The 26,376-nt window shown below is 41.6% G+C and overlaps 1 protein-coding gene across 1 annotated transcript in view; it reads left to right on the top strand.

The window, feature by feature from the left end:
• The window catches only part of LOC110060949 (axonemal central pair apparatus protein HYDIN-like), a 60,228-nt gene that overhangs the window by 11,320 nt on the left and 22,532 nt on the right, over positions 1 to 26,376 (top strand). Inside the window, exons 18-52 of the mRNA XM_089298535.1 lie at positions 627 to 762; positions 878 to 925; positions 2,377 to 2,493; positions 2,923 to 3,075; positions 3,176 to 3,279; positions 3,772 to 4,045; positions 4,641 to 4,753; positions 5,681 to 5,831; positions 6,258 to 6,413; positions 6,563 to 6,691; positions 7,447 to 7,506; positions 8,060 to 8,198; positions 8,801 to 9,066; positions 9,785 to 9,994; positions 10,672 to 10,887; positions 11,280 to 11,483; positions 12,084 to 12,229; positions 12,543 to 12,968; positions 13,671 to 13,713; positions 14,025 to 14,171; positions 14,726 to 14,965; positions 15,267 to 15,549; positions 16,214 to 16,468; positions 17,415 to 17,824; positions 18,460 to 18,643; positions 19,178 to 19,400; positions 19,748 to 20,104; positions 20,571 to 20,790; positions 21,528 to 21,695; positions 22,016 to 22,237; positions 22,431 to 22,582; positions 22,671 to 22,987; positions 23,498 to 23,673; positions 24,107 to 24,279; positions 26,075 to 26,273. Of these exons, the coding sequence (XP_089154661.1) occupies positions 627 to 762; positions 878 to 925; positions 2,377 to 2,493; positions 2,923 to 3,075; positions 3,176 to 3,279; positions 3,772 to 4,045; positions 4,641 to 4,753; positions 5,681 to 5,831; positions 6,258 to 6,413; positions 6,563 to 6,691; positions 7,447 to 7,506; positions 8,060 to 8,198; positions 8,801 to 9,066; positions 9,785 to 9,994; positions 10,672 to 10,887; positions 11,280 to 11,483; positions 12,084 to 12,229; positions 12,543 to 12,968; positions 13,671 to 13,713; positions 14,025 to 14,171; positions 14,726 to 14,965; positions 15,267 to 15,549; positions 16,214 to 16,468; positions 17,415 to 17,824; positions 18,460 to 18,643; positions 19,178 to 19,400; positions 19,748 to 20,104; positions 20,571 to 20,790; positions 21,528 to 21,695; positions 22,016 to 22,237; positions 22,431 to 22,582; positions 22,671 to 22,987; positions 23,498 to 23,673; positions 24,107 to 24,279; positions 26,075 to 26,273 (6,817 nt within the window). The remainder of the gene's footprint in view (positions 1 to 626; positions 763 to 877; positions 926 to 2,376; positions 2,494 to 2,922; positions 3,076 to 3,175; positions 3,280 to 3,771; positions 4,046 to 4,640; positions 4,754 to 5,680; positions 5,832 to 6,257; positions 6,414 to 6,562; positions 6,692 to 7,446; positions 7,507 to 8,059; positions 8,199 to 8,800; positions 9,067 to 9,784; positions 9,995 to 10,671; positions 10,888 to 11,279; positions 11,484 to 12,083; positions 12,230 to 12,542; positions 12,969 to 13,670; positions 13,714 to 14,024; positions 14,172 to 14,725; positions 14,966 to 15,266; positions 15,550 to 16,213; positions 16,469 to 17,414; positions 17,825 to 18,459; positions 18,644 to 19,177; positions 19,401 to 19,747; positions 20,105 to 20,570; positions 20,791 to 21,527; positions 21,696 to 22,015; positions 22,238 to 22,430; positions 22,583 to 22,670; positions 22,988 to 23,497; positions 23,674 to 24,106; positions 24,280 to 26,074; positions 26,274 to 26,376) is intronic.

The following is a 26,376-nucleotide window of genomic DNA, read 5'->3' as shown; positions in this document are numbered from 1 at the left end:
TTTTAGATAATTCCATGCCGGAAAAAAAAAAAAAACACTTGTTTCCTTTGATCATCGAAATGTAAATTCTCTTTTCTCATATCATCATTACGTCAGCAGCTTGTACTAGTTAGACTGTGTTTCTATCAAGTTATAGAAACACAATTTTGAACAAATCAGTGTGCATATTTTCTTTGGGCTATTTTCTAAAAACATTCTGGGTTTTGTCACTTACAGAGGCTGTATTGCTATAGTTCAGAAAAAAAAGGCTGTTTACAACTGTTAACCTTATCCTTTCTGATAAATTTCTCAAATTTCTCCCTGTGGTTGTTTTAGTTTAATTATTTTTCAAGACAGGCTGATTTTTAATTCCTTTGTTTGATGTTCATTGCCATTATTTGAAACTAAGGGGAGAAATTTTATGCTAAAAATACATTTTAACTGCAACAAATGTTATATGGCCAAGTGAAAAAAGGCTTCAATTTGGGAAATATTATCTCAATGAACAATCAGATTTTTAATGTGTAATTTGCTGGAGCAAACTTTCTTCATGCCAAGTGACAGATAAGGCTCATGTTAGTCCTTGCAAATTTTGATGCATTTTATGATGCTTATAAGACATTGTTTAATGCCTATTTTCTGGACAGGTGTGTTGTCCCACCCATTACTGTCTCTACACCAATCTTGGATTATGGACGCTGCTTCCTCCATCACCCTTATGAGTTATTAGTCGATCTGCTCAATGAGTCTGATCTTCCTGCCAAATATGAGTTGCTGTCACAGGTACATGCACATTTGCTTACATGTATGTTTTTTTGACCTTTACAGTGAATTGGTGTGGTGTGTGGTTTGTATCAAATTGTATTTAAAATGTGGTATTGAACTCTCCGCTCCACAGGTTGTTGAAGATGTGACACCAATCTTGTATTCAAGTCCTGAACCAAAGGTGAGATGGGAAGGACATAAAGCTGGGTAACCATTTAAATGCTATCTTGCTGCATTCTGTAACAGCAGCATACATCCATACTGAACACTGATTTGCTGTCATAGTGAGTGATACATCCACACCGAATACTCAGTCGCTGACGTAGGGAGTGACTGATGAAGTGATCATGAGATGGTGTGACAGTGGTTTCAAACCAGAGACCTTTTAAGGACGGTGCCTACTAAATACAAAGGTTTTTGCGCGAGGTTAGGACCACGCAGAAAAAGTAGATCTTTCCAAGGGCTATTGGAATCCAAAAAGAAAAATGGGGATAGCCAGGCATTTTTTTGAGATAATTAGCCTTGAGTCTCAACAAAAATGCTGACATCAGCATTTTTCTGAAAAAGAAGGAAAGCGTATTTCTCCACAGATTTCCTTAGAATTTTCCTTTACATACAGAAAAGCAAACACATGTAAAAAGATCTTTAAACTATATGGCAAATGGTAACATAAAAACCGTGTTTGGTATGTTTTTAACAACAAAATCGTTGCAACAGCGCTTTTAGTGTCTCTGACAGCCTCCCTCTGGTTCAGCGAAAATGCAGTCTAAATACCTTTTGCTCACAACCAGCCATCTGCTGGTACATGTTTACAGTTGGATTTCAGTATAATTTTTGACAGATAACAGCTGGTTTTTCAACTGGAAGATGTTAACAGTTAGAGGTTAGCAATGTGCTGGTATTCTAGTGTTCCTGGTTTAAGTACAGGTTCATTAAACTTGATTTGGTCACAGAGAGAATTTTGCTTTCATTTTAGTCGTGCACTTGGTAGCATGGTTGATTGCGTCAATGTCAACCCAAGTGCGCGCGTGGCGCTTAAACCATGGCTTGCTTGATGTGCAGAACGTGCGTGCACTAACAAAAGTAGGCACCGTCCTTAATATAATGCATACTGTCATCGTTAAGTAAGCTGGTGTGAATATGTGATTTAGACAGGTTGGAGATCTAAAGTTGATAATTAAGGCCAAAATTTTGTTAACTCCAGTTAGACCTGCATGCATATTGATCTGTTATGCAGTAAACTGATGAGTTGTTCATAGGTATGCCTGTGAGTTACCAACCAGCATGCAAAGAAAGTTGTGTGCAATGCTTTGGGACCATTGAATTTTGCTGTGGGGCTAATTGATTCTACTTTTCACCTGCTCAACAAGCAAGTGAAGGTTTTTTTGGGCACATTTTGAGGAAAGTCAAATTACCTATTAAGTACTGTAAGAGATAATCATCCAGATCATGCTAGTAAGAAATTTTGGTGGGGGCTATTGAGAATGCCTGCCAGGCTAGTACATCATTGTATCTGGGCCCTCTAACCAGATTTTCTCCTACAAGTTTGAATGAGGACATATTTGTACTTTACAAAGTGACATACAGCATGCTTTGTTTTACTGAAGAGTACTTTACATTGTATGTTTGCAGGGAATAATCCAGCCTCATTCATTCAAGAAGGTACCTCTTCATATAACAGCAGAGTGCCTGGAGGAAGTTACCACAATGGCTTATTTTATGATCTTTGGTAGCAGTGATGCACCATTGGTAAGTTGAAGAAACTTTATAGCATCAAAAAATGCACAAGGTGAGCAGTGTTGTAATCACTTTTAACACATCCTTGTTAGCTACCACTTTGATTGCAAGAAACTGTTTGTCAAAGGACTAAGTGGTGTATGACAAATACCTGTATTTTTTATCTCCTTTTTTTGAGCTCACGGGCCTGGGTAATCTCAGGTCTTCATCTTATAGTATACGTGGGTTCTAAGCCAACCAGAAACGAAATTTTACTTTTTATAGATGGCTAAATTGTGGTAGAGAAAAAGATGATATCCAATTTTTTCCATCTCCACCTTCTGACCTCATGTACATGTAGATCTCATTGAGCGAATTAAAAAAAAAAAATCTGTCGTACATGTATTAGTATATACTTAAGGTAATAAATACTTACATTTTGAATGTAAACTTGTTAAACAGGGAGTCCAGATTCAGTGTGTTGGTGAGGGACCTGTGGTACATGTGACTCCCAGCCATGTTAATTACGGCACCATCCCAGTCCTAACAGATATCTCCAAGATTGTACAACTTTCCAACGAGTCTCTCATTCCAGCCCAATTTTCTTGCTCTATGGTAAGTCAATGGCTGAACATTTTAGAACTGAACTGTTTTTAATAACAGTCCATTAGCGTGTGCCTCTAAATGTGCTTCTTGTGTCTTGTTTAATTTGTAGGTGCGTCCAAATTCTCTGTTTTCTGTTGAACCAGCCCAGGGTGTTATTTCTCCTGAGAATGCATTGAAACTTAAAGTGACAGCAAATGTGGATGATACTGTCAAGTAAGGCACTTTGGATGTTTTTTGAGTGACAAGTTAACCTGAGTATGCTGGCCCATGTCTCTCTTTGGGGATGGCTGCTCCACCAAATCTATGAGAAACTCCGACTGGTCAGTGATTTGAGCTGGAGAATTACAAACAAAGTACATAAATTATACAGCGATCACAATGTTGCTCTACTGTACCAAGACGTGCTTAGTGTTTCTGACTTTTTCTCAGCAAGGAGAGATATTAGACACATTTGTGCAGGGCTGCATCAAACTTGGTGAAAAGTCACGAGACATTTTGGCAACAAATTAAAAGGAGCCTCAAATTTCAGTGGCCCGTATGGTAGAATACTACATACTAAATTGTACATAGTAACTAAAAGGTGTAAATAATACTTCATAATTTATATTCTGAAACTGCCATCATCAGAGGGTAATCATCCAAAAATTATCATTCAAATTGTTTGTCAACACCTGCTCTAGTTAGAGTAATTATTTTTTATGCTAGATTCCAGGACAAGTTGTCAATTAACATCAGTGACAGTCAGATCCAAACAGTCAGCCTCATGGCATATGGCTCTGGAACCACCATTGTCAGTGACCCTCCTTTAGCCCCGGCCGTCAAACTGGGTCCTCAGTTCAGTTGCCAGCCGGTAAAGAGGTGGTTTACCCTGACGAACAGTGGGCGTAGGCCTCAGCAGATCTATTGGACAACTGAAGGTTTCCTGCCATACAGGACCAAAAAGAAAACTGAATATAACCCAGATGACATGAGATTCCAGGTAAGATCTTAGGAAGGTCATAGCATCTTAGTGTACTCTGGAACACACAATAGAGCTGTCTTTTAGATACAGATATAGGCTAGGTTATGGAAGGTGTCAGGAAGACAGTTACCAAAGTGTGTGTGCGCCCTAAGAGACATTAAATTGAATTTGAAAGTTATGCGTATGATTATCACGTGTACAAGTTAAGTTACATGTACTATTATATTTGTGTGTAGAGTTGACAGTTTTTTATTTTCAGCAGGAGTTTGTCCTAGAGAGTTTGGTGCTAGTTTAGGGATTACCGTGTTACCGTTTTGAAAGCGTTTTTGGCCTATTAAACATGCTTGATTATTGAAGAGTTCTCTGTTTACCACTTTTGAACAGACTGAAAGAAATATGCGTCTTCTGCCCCATCATGTCTACTTATTCACTACAAGTAGTCATGTGGAAATTCCAATTAAGCTGTATACATTTCTTTAAACTGTTTGGTCTTACAGAACCCCCCACCCCCAGGAAATTCCAATCCCTTCTGTGGGGGGAGTATGGATATTTTCTGGAACTGCACATTGTTCTATAATTATGCATTTCTTAATGAAACTGTATGTTTCTCTAGGGAGTGCCACCACCTGCTGATCCCCCCAGGCCAGTCTTCCAGCTGACTCCTGACCGAATGGTTCTTCATCCTGGTGAGAGCCAAAAAGTACAGCTTGAAGGCTACTGTGAAATGTAAGTAAACCAGCAGTTTTAACCACTTGTTGACTTTGTATTGAAAGTGACTGCCATAGTTTACCGTACTATGCCAACAACAATGTTTTTATTTGACTGCCACAAAGAGATGTGCGTTCATACAATTTTAATTCACTTCAATTCACTCAGAATCTGACATTTCAAACATAAACTCTTTGTTAGTTGTAACAGATTACCAGGGGTTTTATTAAGGGCCGGGCACTGAGCAAATTGACCGGCTGTGAGGATGATTTTGTGCGCCTGGTTGGAAGTTTTCAAATAAAGAAGTTCAGTTCAAAACGTTTTGGTGTCTGTTAGAATCAGTTGCTCTCCTGCTGAAAATGTTAATGAAAGCCCTGGATTACCTGTCCAAAGAACATGTGATTGGACGAAGGACTACACTGTAATTTCTGACAATTCTCCCAGGGTTTTTTATGATATATTTTCCTGAAACACTACCATGGCTTAAAGCAGGGTTGTCACAAAGTTTTGAAGTAGGCAGCTATAATTCGTTGCATTTAATTGCTGCAACAGGCACCTGATTTTGCATTGTTTTTTCTTTAAAGAATAGGCCACGTTTTATATATCAATAATTATTCTAACATGGCTCCGAGGCTTTCAGGACAAACCTCTATATTTGGTGTTGTTTTCTTCGTATTCAAGTCTCTTTTGGGAATTAAGAGACAAAAGAAACTAAAACATTTACAGTTATGACCCAAAAGCCTCGGAGTCATGTTAGAATATTGATAGATCGAACGTGGCCTATTAGAAGAATGGCCAGCTGATTAGCTGGCTGAGATCATAAAGTTGATGGCAATTTTCGCCACCAGTCAGCTACAACCTTGCTCAAAGTTTAATTTTACCATGCACAGAACAGCATAATTACTGAAATTAACTAAAAGCAACTTCACTTTCTGTTTGTTAAAGGCCACAAACCGTGAAGGAGCGCATGTTCTGTCATGCTATTATAGGCACCAGTACTGGCAAGGAACGTATTATGAAGGTGGATGTTAGTGCTGAGTTTATCAGCCCACTGCTGTCTTTTTCTCAGAGAGATGTCAACTTCTGTGTCATGAAGGTGAGGAAAAGAAAAGTTTGGTTGTTGAATTAAAGTCAGTGGTTTCTTTACGAGAGACTTGTGTTCCAGAGTGTGTGACGTTCCTAGTGAATGGATCAGGAAAATGAGCGTATTATTGTTTGAGATTATGTTGTTTGGAAACAAGTTCTGACAGGCTGTGTTGAAAACAAATTAAAGGAACTTATTGCAAGAAGTACAAATCAATACTGTATAAAGGGATTGTCTGGTGAAAGGAAAATGGAGATGTGAGAGGTCATGAACCATGTAACTTTACACACTCGAAGCTCGAATGATGTTTTAAACTTTGTGCATGAGTATGTTTATTTACTCAGTATTTTTTATGTACTTATTTGAAGATAAGAAATGGCTTGTGTTATTCCAAAGCCAAAGATTTTATTTCATCAGATACCTTTTTACTTGTTGTAGTATCCAGAGAGTACGCTTGAAGTGGAGACCAAACAAGTTATGATGCACAATGTGTCGTCACTCCCCCTCACAGTTGTGTTAGAGGCTACTTATCCCTTTCAACTGCTTGTAGAGGATCCACGTTGGGCGCCTGTCAATGTCAAATCTTCTCAATCGGTGAGTTATTCTGCCGCTGTTTGACTAAAGTTATCGTAGAACCTAGCAAGTCAGTACAACCGGTTTTCATGTGGACCAAGCAAAAGTGATGCCGATTATGAGAGAATTTATGTTCCCTATAAAAGTTATTATTATTTTTTTGCTTATAGGAGGTGTCACTCGGTGTTGGTGAGAATATTCCTGTATTGATCCAGTTTGATCCCTCCTACAAAGAAGACTTTGTGACCAGAACCGCAGAGAGTCAGCTTGTAGTATCATTTAAAGAACATCCCCAAAAGGTAAACAAAATGTCTTTTCTTTTTTCTCAGACGTTCTAGCTATAACGAAAAAACACTCAGTTGTAGTCACGAAAGCTTGAAATGACTTGATAAGTTGATTGATCATTGATTCATGTTGGGCTGATGGGAGAACAATTTAAGTTGTAGGCAAGGGCGCTGTTCATTTATCCTCTGTCTGAATTTTTTTTTTCGCAGCTACAAATGTACCCTTTATTTATCTCGTACTCGAGCTGTGTTCACTGATCTTGATACAGTCGAACCTCCATTTGTGACCGCCTCTCGTAAGCGACCACCTCTCCTCAGCGACTAGTTTTCCACAATACCAAACGTTTCCAAGTCAGATCACTATATTTGGAACCTCTTGTAAACGACCACCTCTCGTAAGCGACTACCTAGGCTTGACATTTTGGGTGGTATACAGCCGAACCTTCCGTAAGCGACCAAGCTTTGTAATAAAAATAAAAATAATAATAATAATAATAATAATAATAATAATAATAATAATAATAATAATAATAATAATAATAATAATAATAATAATAATAATAATCGATATTTAAACAGGGTGACCCTTCAGTCGCAGGACTGGTATCAACGGGGGCCCTGTATAACGCAAAATAAAAAGAGCATATATAAATAATATATATCTATAAAAAACTAACTACTTTAAAAGATACGCTGAAATGTTTAAAAAATTGTTAGTGTACGGATTTATCTTTAAAGTTGTATTACAATGTTTTGTTACCTTTTTACAGGACTTCGTGAATCTGAAAGGAGAAGTGTTTTTCCCTAACCTTACATTTGAGATGGAGAAGGTACGTGACGAAATTGTGTCACAAGAATGTGTCCGCCATCCTGCTTATTAGAGACCTGAACTTTCTTTACTTTCTGACGTTAAATCTATGGATCGGAAAACAAGCGTTCTTCGTTTTTGGGTTCCACTTGCTAATTTATGTGGGCAAATTTTAGTGTTTGATGCAAATCAATGCAATTTTAAAATGTAACGCACAAGATATCTGTTAGCCCAGCTTTGCCACTGTTTTGCTTACACATAGATAGCAGTCATTATGTAACGCTCTTCTGTTAATTCTTCTGTGGATGCGACGTGGCCAACTGGTTCAGAGCGCTGGATTTGAAATCTGGTGGTCCCTGGTCCAAATCCTCCACCCTACCGCCATGTGGATTTGTTCTCGCTAGCCCCGAGTTCAACTCCTCAACCGTGTTGTCTAAATAGCCAACTGGTCAGCCTCCCACCAGTTGGGATTCTTAATAGCTTGTGTTCTGTTTCATTATCTGTTTCCTTAGCCCAACAGTGCTAAATACGCTTGATAAAGTTATTTATTTTTATTTTATTATTTTAAATTGCAGGTTGACTTTGGTTGTATTCTGAACGATACAGAAGTGACGCAGGTGGTAACAGTCACCAATCACAGCCCCATGGACGTCAAGTACCGGTGGAGCTTCATTGACTCTGCTATACAGTTCGAAAACAAAGAGGAAGATGAAGGTTTGTATCAAGAGCTCAAAATATTGATTCTCCTCTCTCATTGTCATATATTTCTATTCTCCCAATTGGGAGAATTTAGTGGTATGTGAAAATGTCCCTTAGATGAAAATTTTCCTTCAAATATATATGAAAAAGAGGATAGCAAGTGAATTGGAAAGTTGATCGAGAAGGCGTCTTTCCACGTTCCTTTTTGCCTTTGTTTTTCAAAATGAGATCTAGTGGAAAAAGGAATGTAGCTCAGTGCAGGCAACGTGGTAATCTCACCGGCTGAAGGACAATTTATCACTCGCTTGAATTAGATTTCACTAGAAATCAACGACTTGGTGGCCAGAAAAGCCAGTTGAGCTTGGTCATGAAACTGCGTCTGTATCTCTTTTCCATAGCTACATCCCTGATAGAAAACCTTGCACTTTAAATTGAGTTCATGTACAGTGATATCAGGCATATTTTCGAAAAAAAAATGTCTTGTACCAAGCGCTATTTTGGAACAAAGACATAAGTCAGAGATGGGCAGAGTGAGGATAGTAAACATGCGGACAAAATGGACTAGAGTTGTGAATACTTACTCACTAACTCTAAACCCTTACTGGTCTTGTTTCTAGGAATTGGAGGTGAGGTTGATGATGACAGCCAACCAGAAGACGGCAAAGAAGGAGAAGAACAAGAAGTGCAAGAAACTGACAGCGTGACCATTGAAGTACCTGATCATTCTGGGTCGCCGCCTCAGCCCGCAGAAAATGCCACCGCATCATCACAGGGAAGCAGACCTTCCACTACTGAGGAGCAAAGGCAACAGGAGCCAAGCCCAGCCAATCAGCTGGCAGTACCTTGGGGACAGAGTGGATTGATGGGTATTGGAATTGATGAGGTTGGTAGGATTATTTCTCAAACTTATCAAGTTTAAACAAACGAGAAAGCGACCGTGATGGTGTTTGGAGTAATATATCAAGCACGAAAGACTGTGTTTGACCAGATTTCCAAACACCGAGAAGAGAGTTGAAAATACGACGCGCAGCGGAGTATTTTTGACGAACTTCGAGGTGTTTTAAAATGTGGTCAAACACGGTCTTTCCTGTTTGATATAATACATCAATTTATTCACATAAGTGGGTTATTCCAGTTAAATAAGGCCCTTATTTACCAAAAGGCAAAATAATATTCTAGACTCACAGAGACCAGAAGATTAAATACCTATAGTATCTTAGTGTTTGTCGTTTTGGGTGCGCTATTTTTTGCAGCAACTTAGGAGTCTGTTATAGGTTAACTTTTAGGTTTGTTTTGGTCAGTCCTGGTATATCAACAGAGTTCTCAAAAAGTTTGAAAAAAATTTAATCTTAGGCTACCTTTCCAGACCTGAAAAAATTTAATATATGGTAGAAAAGGTTGTCCTCTGGCTTAAGTGTAGATCTTGGTGCAAGATTAAACAAGTTACCCTGAAATGCCACTCAACAGAATTTAGAAGTGTGATGCGACTTTTAGAAATATCAGTGCGAGCCAGAAAAACGTTTCGTAGAAGCTTTACATTTTACCTTCTAAAGGCCAGTATCAAGAAATAACCATGGTTATTGTATTGTGTTTATTTGCAGATTTTTGACATTCTGCCGTTGTACAGCACCCTTCACCCACACGAGAGCCAGAAAATACAGTTCACCTTTTATGGTCATGCCAACATTAGTTCCCAGGCCGTTGCTCGCTGTTCTGTCCACGGAGGGCCTGATTATGATATTGAGCTGCTGGGTCAGGCTTCCTTGGTGCAGTACTTCTTTGATCGACAGGTCGTCGATTATGGCAAGCAGGTAGATTGTGGTCATTTGTTTATCTTAGTTAGCCTGCATAACCGGCGGAGGGAGAGTGCGTTTTTCACCTTCCCAACCACTTCCCTACTTATTCCTGCAGCGCAGGCTATCCTAGAGGGTGTTATGCGAATTGAAGTGTCCTTCCGTCACAGATACTTGTTGCTTATTTGGCCAATATACCTATGAAATGCGTGGTTTCTTTTCTTGTGCTTTTATTGTGCTGTGCGTGCTCTTATTGGTCAATAGCTATTGAGGGAAAAACCACATCTTAGATGTACGGGGATAAAAACATGTATTAGTGTTATACTAACTTGTTGAGGACTAACTAAAGAATAAAATAATAGGAATTGACTCTTAATTAAACTACTCCCAGAGATGGCGCTGAAGTCAGTTCTCACATTTTTATCGTGTTAGCCTGTCGACAGAGCTTGGTTGTTCCCATTCAAATGATAGCTGTCAAGCAGTACCGCATATTTTTTGTAATGTTGCGTGTTGTTCTCTGTTCTACAAAGTGCAATTTGAGATATGCGTTCAGTTATGAACTTGTGTGCTTTGGGAAGTAAATGAGACCATGGGCTAAGCGGAAGGTATGCGGGGTGCTGATGTGTAATAAATTATAACGCGCAATTCAGTGTTATATCTATCACCATACCTTTATTTTATTGTTGTTTTGTCAGCTGTATGATCAAGCCGCAGTTGCCGAGATTGTCCTCCACAACACCGGCAAAGTGGGCTTCAATTTCGTAGTGCTTAACGTGGACAGTGGCAATAAGCTCCTCCCCGGAGCCCCTAATGTCTCACCAGTTCAAGGGCACATCAAGGCCCTAAGTCACCAAAAGCTTACTGTCAAATATCTTCCTGGTGTGCCAGAGAAGTTTGAAAAGACATTTCAGGTAAAGAATCTCCTTGTTAAAGACACTTTGTAACGTTGTTGTTGGTCAGGTTTTTTCATTGACCATAAAATGGAAAGGAGACCTCAAAATAATAGATTAGTACGGTGGAAAAAGCTTAATACAGTTGAACCCCACCATTTCGAACTGTTAGGGGAAACGAAAAACAGGTCGAAATAGCGGGCGTTCGGAATGGCTTGTAGTAAATGACTCGGCTGAAGGGCAAATCCAAGGGAAATGGTGTTGAGTTCGAAACAACTCGGAATTCGAAATAACCGAGAGGCCTTTGTTTACGGTCAAAGTATGCATTTTAAAGTCATAATTAAGCCTGGAGGTTCTTAAATTGTTCTGCAGCGACTCCTTTTGACTCTGAATGTTCTCTTGTGTTTGCACAGGTCCGAGTTGCACACTTTGAACCAAACAAAATTACCCTAACAGGGGAGGGCGTGTTTCCACGAGTCATATTTGACCTCCCCCCGGACAAAGAAGACTTCCGGTACCATGAATTAACTCGGCAAGTACGCGAGAGCCTGGGAAGAGAAAAGTCCAACCTGTCAGAAAAAACTGTGGACGATGTGCCGTTCAGAGCTCTTGCAGATGTAAGTACAGCATGTCATGACAGCTTGTAGCCATTCGCTTGTACAGTCCAAGTGCTTGTGTTGTTTGGTTCAATGGTCTGAAAAATTCAGTACTGATCAAGTGATTGTCGTCCTCAATTAGCGGCCAGTTCCCGAAAATTGGAACACTCAATAGACCATTTTACAGTTGTCTGCTGAGTGATCTGGCCTTTGAATGGCAGCGAGGCTGCAGGTGACCTTTTTTTTGATACAGACCTCAAGCTATTGTTTTGTAAATTAAGTTGTTTTTATGCTAACTAGTTGGCATTTAAATCAGAAGAGCATAGAGGTCTGTATCAAAGCAAGGTCACATCCAGCCTCGCTTGTAGTCAGAGGCTAGGTAACTAAGCACACAACTGTAAAATGGACTATTATTGTGAACATTTCTTGTCACCTTTTATAAAGTTTTTGGTTTTTCAACGTTCTCTGTCATGCTCTCTCCGTCAACATATTCTTAAATTAACTTTTCTGAAAGCAGTATATTGGATGAAACTTAAAAAAAATAGTTTCTGTTTAATCGCGTTTACTACTAGATTTGAAAGAATCGTTCAATCTATAATTTGTGGTATGAATCTTGTTTAGTCTGTTGGTGATCTCGGGGTTCAGATGGAAATTGAAAGACTGCTGGTGAAGCAGTTCGCCTTGGAACAGCAGAAGTTAACAAGAACCACCTCCCTAGTGCAGACCTCTGGCTCTCACCGAACCGCAGCGAAGAAACAGCGACCCAAGTAAGCTGTTAAACTTCAGTCTGAAAGTTGCTATTCAGTAACAGCTGGTGTCGTTAGTTTGTCATCATTTTTCAAAATGCAGTGTAGAATTATTTTGCCGTGAATGACGAATATCAGGACAGTTCTCACTGAAGATAAATAGACACCTTTATTTAAAAGTAAAAAGTTAAAGGTAAAAATTTCAGGGTAGTCCCGTCAGGGAGCTTACAAAGCATCTCTGAGGTGACTGAATAAAAATCGTGATAGCTATTGGCCATCTCAGCCGGGACGAGTTCCAAGATATAAAGTGTGCGGCGTTATCACTGCTTTTCAGGGCTCAACTGATCAGTTACATCCTGGACTTTGGTTACGTGGTTTATGGCACAGTTCGCTCACACGTGGTCCGAGTTACCAATAATGGCTACTTCCCAGCATCATTTGCTCCCGAGAGGGCGGCCTTATCAGGCAGCGGATTTGGAGTAGAACTGGACCGAGTGCGCAATCTCCCTGGTGAACCCGATAATGAAAGCGTTGAGTTCATGGTGACCTTTGACCCTAGAGCGGCTGGTCTTCCCATGGGACCTGTTGACGTGCACGTACCTTTTCACGTGCTAAGCGGGCCATCATTTGGATTGAGGATCAAGGCTGTAGTGACTATGCCAGACATGGGCGTGTCAACAGACTCGTTAGACTTTGGTGTGGTGGAGTGTGGTAACAGCAAGGTCATGACCATACAGCTGCATAACAACCAACAAGTCAGGTGAATACAGACATTAGGAGACAGTCTGTCTATTTAAGCGTTATTTCGTTATTTTTAAAAGCTCATAACCTTAGCTCACTACTTAATTCCACAGCACATTGGCGGCGTTTTCTTTTTGGCGATCTGATAGCGCTAGATTTCCAGATATCTTGTTGGGCCTTGTTGGCTACTTAACAATTTGACCCGTGGCCCTTGAGGGCGAAGGGTCTAATTGTTTTAGTATCACCCAACTAGTCGGTCAGAAAAGGCAATAATAAAGTTAGCAAATACAAGTTGAAGAAATATTTATTTGGGAATAAAACGAAAGAAAGCGTCACGCTCGATTGCGCCAATTTCGTTGCTCGAGGACTATTACTAATAGTCCTCTAGTAGCGTAACCAATGAAAATGCAGGATTTGCATTAGTCCACTAGTTGGGTGATACTAATGTGCTTTATCCTTTCAACAAGCTATGGGAGCTAGTGTCAGTGTACACCAGTGTGAAGCGTGCACAATTATCCATTGCAAAATAGTGGCCGCCATTTTAGCTGAATTCGAAACTTGTGCTGCAAGTTGTATGGCCAAAAAGAATGCTCGTATCTAAAACTCTGCGGAGTTCGAGCCTCCGAAAAATGGTCCGTGCCCTACTATCCTGAAATCCTGTAAGTAAACGATCAAGTGTCGGTACTAGACGGTTGGTAATTGGTTCCTTTATTGTTTGTAGGTGTGACTGGTCATCTGAGCCTCCAGAAGAAAAGAAGAAAAAGGTATTCTTAAAACATCAGACGGGATATTTTTCTATCTTGGGTTATTACACTTGTATGCCCTGTAACTTTGCTGTCATTCGCACCCTTGCCGTCGAGGTCGCAGGAAAGTCACAGAAAGGGATTGGAAACCTTATTGGAGTATATCTTGATTATTCACTCATTTTATTGCTGAACTATCGTTGGGATTATTTTATTCGTAGGCTCCTATAAATATTTCCCAAAAAAGCTATCTGGACCCGAAATTTTTAACCTTGGCTTGAACCGTGCAAGCGTTTAAAATATAACCATTTTTGTCAACGTTTTTCCCGTAGTCTGACAAGATGATTCCACTTCACCTCCGCAAGAAGCTGCGTACGGAAAAACCCAAACCGAAACACTTTGAGGTCATGCCGCCCATCGGCTCCCTGATGCCTGGTCAGCGGATTAATGTTCAAGTCAAGTTCATGCCCACAGAAGAGGTGAGAGGCTGTTTTTTTTTGGCGGGAAATTAGATGTACAGGTCATATGACGCTGATTTTACAATCAGTGAAGACTTAAGCCCCGTCCACACTACGCCGAAGGAATTTGAAGACAGAGGCTTCACTCTGAAAACGCATCCAATGTTTTCCGTCCACAATACGCCGGAGGAATTTAAAAACACAACAATCAGCTGTCATTTTGGATTTATGTTTGAGGAAAACTCGGGCAGGGAAATCACGTGATTATCGTGACGCTATCGTTTTCGAAAAGCTCCATTTTCAAAATGTATTCCGTCCACACGAAAACGAAAAGCCGGCGTTTTCAAATGCTTTGGTTTGAAGAGCGTTTTCGAAAAGCTCCGTTTTCGTGACGGATTAGTGTGGACGGTAGGCCTAACTGTAGAAAAAAAGCTGTCCACCGGCGTAGTGTGGAAGGGGCCTTAGGGACGTGCTCAGTTTGTCAGAACACTACTGGATAATTCAATATTATTACAACACGGTAGTGTGTATTTTTCAGAATATTATCTAACTGTTGGCTTGCCTCCTTTTAACAGATCTCCTACAGTCAACGCCTTGTTTTGCGGATTGCCCAGAGTTCAAGCCGTCACGTGATCAGCGTGAGCGGTCGGGGGAATGAGCCCAAGTTAGAGTTCAGCTCTACCCTGATTGAGTTCGGCCCAGTTCTCCCTCATTCAGCTGGGGACGAGAAAGAAGTGATCGTGAGAAATCCTTCCTCGTTTCCAGTTGAAATTTACTCTTTGGAGTTCGACAAGCAGTACTTGGAGGAGGAAAAGGTATTAACGTTATTACAGAAGTTTCTTTCTCTTAAGCATTAGTTTGTATGCAATAGAATTTCCTAAGAGATTTCCCCTATGAATTTCTTTATGAAAGGGCTATGTCACGGATGCTCTGCTTGAAGATCTTCGTTATGCGTCCCAGTCTCCCCCAGTCTCAACCATCTTCGGTTCGTTGTTATTTCTAAAACGATTTCCCAACTTAGTAAATTATTGCTGTTCGGTTTGCTTGGATAACCATGTGAAGGGAGTTTTGCGCTTCGCACAAAAAATTACAATTTGCTAATGCTTTCATTTGCAGATGCTTCGCACAATGAAAGGCTATGATGAATACAACACCATCTTACTTCCGCCGCGTCTACCAGGAGACAAGCTTCCTCAAGAAGTGATCGACGCCTTCAATGAGCAGCAGAGAAAGAAGGAAGCGGAGGAGAAAGAGAAGGCGGCAGCTACAACAGTCCAGGTAGCGCAAGAAGGAGGAGAAGGTACGGCCCCTCCTGTCATTGCTACAGTGCCACCTTCTACCTCAGGGGCACGGGATGCCGGCAAGGCTGGAAGTGATGTTGGTGAGGGAGTGAAGGATGGTAAGGAAATAGGCCATGGGATTAGAACTGTTTAAGACTTAACTAATATACTAGGAAATAAGTTTAATATGGACCCTGTCATCATAAGAAGCAGATATAGTTGTTAAGAACAGAGTCCTTAGGAAGGACCATTTTAATTTTGTTAGTATGGGCTATCTTTAAAAATGCTTACTGGTAGCTATTTGCCTTTACAGACTTCAAGTTGATAAATAACTAAACATTTCACTTGCCCGCCGACGCAGCTCAACAGTTTCTTTAGAAACTAATACCTTTGGGTGTGTTTCTTTGGGAAAATCCAAGATTGGATTCTTAAATCCGAAAACGGATTTTGCGTTTCGTTAATAAACAGATTTATCCAAGATCACTCGGATCGTGGTGCATCAAAGTAACTGAAGAATCCCTGCCCAAAGTTGATTAATCGGTTCCTTTGAATTGATGCATCGTGATCCAGTGATCTTGGATTAATCTGTTTAGTAAAGAAACGGAATATCCGTTTTTGGATTTTAGAATCCAATCTTGGATTTTCCCAAAGAAACGCATCCTTTGTTTATATTTCTGAGAGACTTCTAATCAGTTTATTTCGCTCAGAATCTGTAAATTAAAGGAACCGTTTCAGTTTCCACCAAATTCCAAGCGACTCGATGATTTTATTCTGTCGTTACAGACAGCAGTAGTCTTGGTGTCGGCGAACTGGAAATCACTCCCGTCTCTGCCGCCATTGCACGGTACCTTGGTATTGACTTGACAGCTGAGGGGAGGGCGGCCCGTAATAGACGTGGTATTGCTTTAGTCGTACACGGTGCACCCTTGTCTGGTAAGACGGCCACCGCTGTATCTCTGGCTAAGATGTACGGAGCAGCTCTTTTGACCATTGATGGTGTGGTTATAGAGGCGATATCTAGTGGAAACACTTCTGCTGGTAAGAGTTTTGTTTACTGCGAGTGCTTCTCAGAGTAGTGCTCGATAGTGACCAGTACATAACTGTACACACTTATGCAAATGGGGGGTAATGTAATGCACAGGAGTGGAAAGAGGAAATAATTTCATGCACATTTTGGCAAAAGTCTGACACGGAGTTTGTTAAATCGCTTTCATAGCCTGCTCATGCAGGATAAGACAAACCATGGTTATTACTGAGCCAGGCGGGCTTGAAGAATAGTCATAAGGCATATTTCCTCCTTCAGGCGTTTTCAACACCCACACATTTTATCTAAATATCTCCTTAATGTAAAGTGCTTTCTGTGTTTCACGTTGCCTAACAGTCATCGCTTTTGATGTCATATCAGAAGCTGTAAGCAACTGTTTTCCATTTTTGTGCAGCACGGGACAAAAAAAAAGGTTGGCTTCCGACAGGAGACGCAGATTTTGTTATTCCTGTGACACAGATTACAGTTGCCTACTAGAGTATGATCGAACCAATTTATCTTCCTTAGTATTGGAGGTTGTTTGGCTAAGGCCGGAAAGTCGAGAGTAGTTTATCATTTGCTAACTGTAGTACCATTTTCGCGGAAATTTCCACTTATCTATTATACATTTTACGATAACTGCAGAAATTCTCGCGCGCTCATTGGCTAATTTATATTGTCAATAAGCGGACAGACACATGAATATATAATTTATGCGATGCGTCAACGAGCGAGAGCGGACAATTTGACAATGTGTTATCGTAAAAAAACAAATGGATGTCACTTTTTGATGCGTCTGTCCTGTCATTGACAATGAATTTCGCCATAACGTAGTCTGCTATCTGCTATCGCCTCGTGGATCCACAGCTACTTTGACAATGTTATGACTAAATTCGCCATCAATAACAGGACAGACGCATGGAAAACTGACGTCAATTTGTTAATCTGTCCGTTTTTTAGCTCAAAGAGCCAAGGAGTTATGTGCTTCCGCAGCGCGAGCAGCCAAAGAAGCCGAACAGACGGCTGAATTGCAGCCGAACCAACCAACAATAGGACTGAGTGTGGAGGCTGTAGCTGCCCTAGGTGCTGCCAGTGGACCAGCAGCTTCCACTGCAGGATCGGTCACCGGAGCACAGTCATTCCTGGGTAAGGATCGCAAAACTTCCACCATAGCTGGTGGAGGTCTCCGTGGAGGAGGAGCTGGCAAGAACATTCCTCAACTCCAGCAGTCGCCGCCTGGTACTCCACCTCAAGCTGCGCCTCTCGGCCGGAAGCTGAGTGTCAGTGCTAGTGTGGCTGGTGAAGATGGACTGTACAGCTGCCTACTTCCTGAGGACTTGCTTGTTGAACTGCTCGCAGAGAGGTTTCAGGTATGTTTCGAGATGCTGTTTGATTTGATGAGGAAGTAAGAGTTGTGACTGCTAGATTTTTGAAGCTCCCACTTATAAGCCAATGTTTCGCCGGCCGTGGAAAGCGCGCAACAAAAACATCCCGTGGGTAGGGTAAACAGTTTTTTGCCGACTCAGGGATACTGGAGACCTTGTAGTAAGACGTGAAAGTAAGAAGCATTGTCCGTGTGTTCGTGGTAATCACGTCCCAAGCTAATTCAGTTCCAGTAGGTCAGCGGCAGGGTAGAGCGAAGAATTTATAGTAGAGGCCAATTATCCGACGCCGAATTTATATTGAGACACGATTTATCCATCTGAGATGATTTATCCGTCTCAGATAGACGGGCTGACAGACGAATCAGTTGGAGACGACTTTGGGCACATAATCCGTCAAACACCTTATTTATACTTAGACGATTAATCTGCCTCAGGAAGACAAGTTACCCATCTCAGACGGATAACTCGTCCCAGGTATAAATTCGGCCATTGCTTCGTGATCGGTCATCTACTTGTTGTTCAATCTGAAAATCCCCCGCTGCCGAAGCTTACGCATGGGGAGAACAATAGTCGAACAATAGTCGAACAATAGCATTATGAAGTACTTTTATTCTGTTTAGTTGAGTGACTGTCAAAGAGGAATTGTAGTGGATGGTCTGGAATCACTGTTCAGTCCCAACATGATGGGTTCAGCCAATGCTGTTCTCCGAGCCTTTAACAACCGGAAGTACATCTTTTTCTTGACGTTGATGTTAGATCAGGCCAAGCTGAAGGCTGTGGAAGAAAAGAAGAAAGAAGAACAAGGTTAGAATTTTGTGCGATTTTGAGGGAAAAACACCAAGTGCACGATGGAGAGCGCATGATAAGCACTGGTCACGTCTAAAACAATTATTTTTATTAGGCGGATGGATCTAAAGTTTACAACAATTTGTCCGTGAACTTAATCATTAACATTGAGAAATTCTCTTTACTTAATATGCTTCAAGCATTTATTGAATTGACAGAATGAGTATTTCCACCTTCTCATTGAGGCTGCAGCACATACAACTGTAAGAGCTCTGTTTCATTTTCTCGCTGTTGTTTTTTTCGGGACATGTTGACGGTTCAGTGAAATAAACAAGGAAATGAATATGAAATAAACGTAAATTATGTGGTTTTAATATTTAAGTCGGTGATAACAGGTCAAAACCCTTGGTTGTGAACATTCAAGTTAAAGCTTAATTTTACCTTCATGTGTGATTGTTTCCTTGTGAATGCTTTTCAAAATGAAATGTGGAATGTTTCGCTTTTTGACACGAGCAACTATTTTTAATGATTTTCCTGTCGCAATTTATTCAGCCAAGCTTGAGAAACAAAAGGAAGAAGAGGAGAAGCGGCGCCTGGAAGAGATGTCTGAAGATGAGTACGATGCGCTGACTGAAGAAGAGAAGGCTGAGGTGGACAGGAAACACTTGGAGCAGAAGAAAGAGAGAAGAAAACGAGAACTAGAGAGACAGGAGAGGGAGAAGAAAGAGAGAGAACTGCAGGCTTTGATGGAGGAGAAGCGACTTGAGGAAGAGCGGTAAGTCTTGTCAGGCAATTTCTCTTTATGTCTTCTTTCCGTGTGGTTTAGATCTCACGTAAACTTGCGCCGTGCGAGAGTTTTACTTATGAGTTAATATTTATGAGATTCCGGGTCGGACACAAACTACATGCAAGATTCGCCGTAGCATAAGCCCAGGCATTGATGACTCGAAACATTTCCTTTTGATAGGAAGCCCTTGCTGAAAAAAAAAAAAGAAGCCTATCGAGAATGCTTTTGATTAAGAATAATACAGACAGTCCAAATTTACTCCTCAGACTACGTCTACCATAGTCATTCCCCTTGACCTTCAAGGTTCTGATCTGTTTCTCTTCTTATTTCTTCAGTGGTAACCAAAAAGGCAAACGCCGCGGTACCCAGCAAGTGGGAGGGCCTGGTGCCAAGAAAGGCCACGATCCGAAAGAAAAGAAACCCGAGAAAAGCAGCGACAAACTGACACCGAGTCGAACCGCTGGACTGGCGTCACAAGCACAGCCCTTCGACACGCGCACCGGCGCCCCGTCAGTGATTTCCGAGCGCTCCGACAGCAGCGATGTTACCGACGAGAGGAAACGACTGAACATCGCTAAGGTGCAGAAACATCGTCAATCTTCGGCTATATTACATCCGCCGATGATTGCTCAAGTGGAGGAAGCGAAGCCGCCGTCAGAGGAGGAAGAGCGGGAGAAGGAACTGGCTAAAAAGTAAGTCTGATGTTTAGATTGTGCTGACTTTCTTTCACTGCAGTTTTTGCTTTTAAGCTGTCGCGTTGTGGTAGTGTGTGGATAGGGTTATCAAGTGTAGTAGATCTTGGAATACTGGTCTCCGAGATGCAAATAAAACCTCCATGTAGAGGGTTTTACATCACGAAGACAAAATGTTCTGTGAAGCGATTTTATTGTTGGTATTAAGCGGTTGCGAGAATTTTTCACTCACGAGGACGATATTTCCCTTTCTTCACCTTGATAAGTAGTTTCATGAGCAAATTCAAGCATCCGGCGGAGAAATGCACTTTGAAACACCCTTGTAACCAGAAACGTTTTGTGCAATAAAAGTTACGTTTCGGTTTTTTTGGGGGCTTGTGCCTGTGTGTGTCTTTCCTACAGTCATTTGTGGGTCAACCCTTGTTGTGGTACGCTCCTTACTAACCAGTTTATTCCGGTTTGACAGGTTCAATGCTTTTGAAACCAGTCTTCGAGATATTGACGGTTTGCTACAAAACTGGGATCGTACAACAGGTACTGTGGTTCGTGCGGACACTCCAAAGTCTGAAAATTTTGATGACACTCTTCCTGCGCCTGGATCAACCAGACGCACTCGGGATAAAAAGGACAAAGAAAAAGAACTTAGAGAACGAGAGAAAGAGAGGGAAAAGGAAAAAGCAAAAGAGGTTGGTGGTCTCAGTCAGTACAAGCCTTCTGTAAATAATAAAACTTTATTAAGTATCAAACAATGTAGCCTGGGAGAAACCCACACTAATAAGGGGACACAGACTAATACAAAACACAAGACTGAGAAGACTAAAATATCTACACTAAAATTACCCTTCAAGTGTCAGGGGTAATTTTCTCGAAACCTAACTGAAATTAACCCGCAAGTAACCTCAGTAAACATGGATAGGCGCTCTGGGATGTTATGCAGTTCTCGGAGACATGCAGTCATGGTGGTTATTAACGAGATTTAACGAAGTTGCGAACCGTTCCGTTGCCACTTGACAGAGTTTTTGATTAAGTTTTGACACCTTTCTGCCAACTGTCTGATGACTTTGAGTTTCCCCGAGTCAAAGCACAGGAACTCTGTGTGAGAAACGGAGTTGCCAATTTCTACCTGCCTTTGTCACGTCTGCTCTGCAAATTTGCCTTTGTCATTTCTTTCGTTTTGATTTGGCCGGTTGAAGCAAAAGCCTTCAGAAAGATGTCAAAATTGATCAAAGCTTCGCCGCCAGGACGGTATGACGTACAACACTGTAAAACGACTAGTAATACATCATGCAAGGCCACCAGTACTTGTGAGATCGATCTAAGGTCCACTTGTTTTATCAAATCTTTATGACAATATGCAAAGCAGTTGAACTCCCAGCGGAAATGCAATTCTAACCATTGAGCTAATGCTGTATTTTATCTTTAGATGTCTGATTCGCCGATGTCAGCGGTCAGCGGTGATCATGATGATGACGAAGATGGCAGTAAAAAGGACGGGGTGGGGGTGCCTCAGCTTATTGTTGACACAGGGAGCCCCACAGAGTCACAAGCTGTGCAGACCCTGGCCAAAGGAATTCTGCCCTCTGCTGAAGAGGTTTACTTAAAAACTAAATTAGTCTTTGCATAAAACAAACGTATATGCTTGAGTCATTGTCATGGTATTTTTTACCGCTGCAACGGTGTTTTGGTGCTTTTTGCAATCTTTTTCTCTGTCCAGATTAGTCATATTGCAAGAAGCATTATGGCAGTTGGAAGGAAAACGTCAATACAATGTTTATTGTTCACGTCGGCTTTTTGCCAAGTAAAGTTATGTTCCTAAGTATCCACTAACTTGTGGGCTTGGTCTGTTCCCGGATATCGACCTAAACTGATACTTACTCTCCTTACTGATATTATTACCGTGACGCATTCTAGGTGATGGACGGCCTGGGTCTGGGCCCGCACGGTCCTCCCATCCCACCCCCGGCCACCTTTGCTGTAGTACCGTATCCTGTGCGGAGACGCCCGCCCCTGGGAGTAGATCCGCCCTCCCATTATGTCTTCGTCGCTTCGAGTCCGGGTGATCCAAATGCCCCACAAGAGGACAAGAGTAAAGAAACTGAACCAGAGGTGGAAAAGACGCCCGAAAAACCACCGGTAAGAATAAGTCTTGCTCAATATCGAAAGACAAAGGGTAACACATGAAAGTGCTTTTCAGCAGCTTTCATATAAATGGTCCCAGTTTTAGATGCTCATCTTCTGTAACGTTCAAAGCAGATAAGGGCTGGCCCACAGTTGCTGAGAAATGACTTACGCCTAGCTCGCCTGTCGTCTTTTCATTTTACATTAGGAACATGGGCGTAAAGGTCGTAAAGACAAAGATGATAGAGAAGGAGGTACAAAGTCCAGGAAGGAGAGGGGGAGCTCTGCTAGGAAGGGAAAAGCAGCACACGGAGCCCCCTCACCACCCCCTAGTATTACCCCAGCAGAAGAGGACAAAAGGTTTGCTCCACAGTTTATTATTCCTCTTGCAATTATTTTTTATTTTAAATTTCGGATATCATAACATATTTTTTTTGGTTCAAAACAGTGAAAGTACCCTGGCGCCCAGTACCCCTCAACTCATCAATCACCGTTGGGTTATTCCCGCCAATGACACGGTCACATTGCGTGTTCGTTTCCGGTCAGAGGAACTTGGTCAGTTCGATCAGACACTGAACTTTGAGATCATGGGTACGCGCCGTCGCTATCAGCTGTTTTGCCGCGGCGTGTGTGCTTTTCCCGCCATTAGTCGCGAGCCGCGTGTGGTGTTCCCGCACCGCCGGAAGTACCGCAAACCGGAAGAGATTGTGCACAAGAAGTACGTGTTGAGTAACGAGACCTTTGAATTTGGACCACTGCTTTGTGGTAAGTCCTGGTTGATGCGTTTTTTTCTTTCACTTCTGGACTATTGTTTATTCACTTTTCTAGTGCAATAGACTGATAACCCATCCTGCAGGAGTAGTAGAATTTCTAGTCGCTTCAATAAACTAAATCTCTTCTTGCGTGCTTCCTTCTGAGTTTTCCCAAAACTTTTGAAGGGGACAAGTAAGTAAGTAAGTAAGTAAGTCAAGTTTATTGTGTATATACACACTTAGCATTTGACAAATTGTCCTCTCGGCCATTTTTTCAAGGGACAATTTAAAATGCAGTGCGCGAATCGGCGCAACGGCGCGGCCTGGCTCAAAACCTGACATCTTCATGCAACAGCAACAATCTTTATCATTGTTTTTTGTTTGTCGAGTTACCTTGTTAGAATTGGCCTGGCCCGTGGATAGCTAGTGCTAGTCTAGGCGGGCCAGTGGAAGCATAATTTATTTTAAGGGCCGATTTCTTGTGGCACTAAAAATGTTTCATCGCAATTTACGTTTTTGACAGGAAAGACTCGAGATCGGTACAAGGAAGGCAAGTATCCCGAGAACATGGAGAAGATCGTGGTTTGTAACACTTCTCCATTGGAGGCGGATGTCAGCTTCTGTTTCCAGCAGGACAGTACTGCAGCTACCTTCATCCTTGATCCTCCCAGCATGAAACTGAAGCCAGGCGAGAGTCAGGTACGATAACCTATCAACCATTTACTGAATGACCTGTATACAGGGTGAACTTTTTCAGTGTAGGAGGCGTTCTTTGCTCTCTGCGACAGCATCGATTTTTATCCGAAATCAGAGGAAAACAGATGTAGATGATTATCGACCAAGATATTTCCTCGTGATAAACGTTAAATTTACAGACGTTTGCACCAGTGGTATGGTGGTGTATGAGAATGGCCACACAACCATGGCAAACGAGTGCAATTGTTTAAATGTTTGCTGAATGCATTGTGCGAAGCCAAGTTTCGAGTCTTTTTCCAATCAGATATTGAACTTCATTGTAGTTAAACTAATGCGAGATGTAAACAGTGATGACTGAAATAATCAAAATGAGAATCAGTGTTTTGAGCGTCGACTGCGAGGGTTAACAAGAATTTCCTCTCCATTTTGTTCACAGGATCTCGCACTATGGGCGTATCCGAAGACACCAGGCTTCTTTGAAGACGCAGTTGTGTGCTGTATCCGCGAGAACCCTGAGCCTGTAGTGTTTAAAATCTCTTGTCATGGTGTTCGACCGGAGCTGGAGTTGGACCGAAGGCAGTTACAGTTTGACAGAGTTTTACTACACAGGTTTGTGCGATAAATCTCTCTTACTGCTACGGCGGCCATTTGAACTGAAAACGCTTTGTTAATTTTAAAGAGTGCAAAATTACCTTCTATTCAAAGGTAATCTCAAACTTAAAGTGATATCTTACGCGGCCTATTATGAGGGCAGAAAAGCACCAGAGAGAGGTGAAAATGAACCAGAAGGGACCAAGGATGGTTGAGAATAGAGGAAGATTAAGATGGATTAACGAACAATCAACTTAAAGATTTAACCCATTGAAATTGCAGTCAAACCTCTCCTCACGGACTAACCGTCCCCTTCGTGACACGTGGCCCCTGCATAATGCATACACCTCTAAGGACAGTTAACTTAGTCCCAGAGAAACCAGAATCGATATAATGTCTTCCTCTGTAACAAGGCAACCTCCATAATAAGGACACCCAGATCTGCCAGTTTGGTGTCCATATTAAAGAGAAGCATACTCAGATTGTTTTTATAATAAAGTTTCCATATAACGCGCGCTCTGATTGGCTGAAACAGCGTGCTTTATCAGAGAACAGAGCACGGGTTGATGACGGTAAGTTGGCTTCCAAATTTTTGCTTCGGAATTTTGACAAATTTGACCCAAATTAAACATCCCCTGTGACTCAGACGAACGCACAGGAAGCCAGCTATTTTTCCGCAGTAAATATGGCTCACAGAGACCATTGTTAGCAACAGTAGTTTTAAAACTGTACTAAAATAACAAGTTTTGCTAGATTCCCGCCGACAAAACATGTACAGCTGTAGCGAAATACACAAATTCTCAACCTAAACAGTGCTTCGATAAAGACATTAATTTTGTTACGAAGGCAGAAATTATACTAAGAAGTAAAACAACGACAGAAAACAATTGAACTGTCTTTGTTTATGATGAAAAGCTTTATTTTTGTGAATTTACAATTAAAAATGCTCCTTTGCTCAAACAACACTTACATGCAGTGTAGTAACGCTCGTTCTCCGGTCATCTCAGGGAAGTAAACCGACGAGTGGTCAGTGCAAAACTTGCTCTGATATTCTCTTCTGTGCTCGAAGTAGAACCAGTGGGAACCGTTAAGTCTTTCTAACATTTACGCTAGTTCGGGCAATCTTGCTGCATGCGGCTACGAGCCGTAAATAACTGTAGCTCCTTTCAAATTCAACCCGGCATTTCGCATTTTCATCCACAAGCTTTGAGCTCTGTGTTTCATAATTTCCACTGGAAAAGTGCTCGTTTTCATGGGCCACAATACGGCCGGATTCCTCTGGACTATAAACCTTTACCTGCCTTGAGATCCGTATTTAAAAATTAACTTAAAAGCGAACTTTGAAGGCACCATTCTTCTCTCGAAAGCCGCTCAAACTTCTCGAAACTGAAAGCTTAGCTCAAGTCCAGTTTGTGATTGACAGCTGTCGCTTCGTTAGCCAATCAAATTACTTGAACAATTCTAACAAGGATTGTGATTCGCTTATTTTAGCGTGCTTTATCAGAGAACAGTGCACGGCTGACGCCACTTTGGCTCGTTTGGAAAATAAAGTTTGGTTTGGAAATTCAGCCGAATGCGTGGGGAAATTGTCTGATTCTTTATCATAAAACAAATAAAGAAGCCTCGACTGTGCTCTGTTCTGTTGTAAAGCACTTAGGAAGCGGTAGAGCACTCAAGCAGTAGGGAAAAACACTCGACTACGTCTCGTGTTTTCCCCTACACTTCTTTCGTGCTCTACCGCCTCCTGCGTGCTTTACAACAGAACAGAGCACAGTCGAGGCTTCTTTATTTGTTAATTATCGTTGACATGCAGGAAAGACACAAAGATGATTTTCCTGCGTAACAGCACACTGTTGCCTGTGGCGTGGAGAGTGAATGGAATGGACAACCTCGGAGATGACTTCTCGCTGACCACTGAACATGGCGTTATCGATGCCAAGTCAGAGTTTGCTCTTCAGATGCACTTCAGGGCTGTACGGCCGACTAACGTTAAAAAGATCGTGAGGCTGGAGGTACGAGATACACTGTCTTGTAGTAAAATGTTCTGGAAAATGCTTAGTGTGTGTACTTTGAGCGCACGGTGCATGGTGCCGTGTCACACAAGCTTTTGAAATG

The sequence above is a fragment of the Orbicella faveolata genome, unplaced genomic scaffold, assembly GCF_042242905.1.
Source record: "Orbicella faveolata isolate gen_17 unplaced genomic scaffold, um_ofav_v1 contig_3, whole genome shotgun sequence".
In the NCBI taxonomy this organism is placed as follows: Eukaryota; Metazoa; Cnidaria; class Anthozoa; order Scleractinia; family Merulinidae; genus Orbicella; species Orbicella faveolata.
The sequence above is the reverse complement of the archived record's forward strand: the minus strand, read 5'-3'. Positions and strand labels throughout refer to the sequence as shown.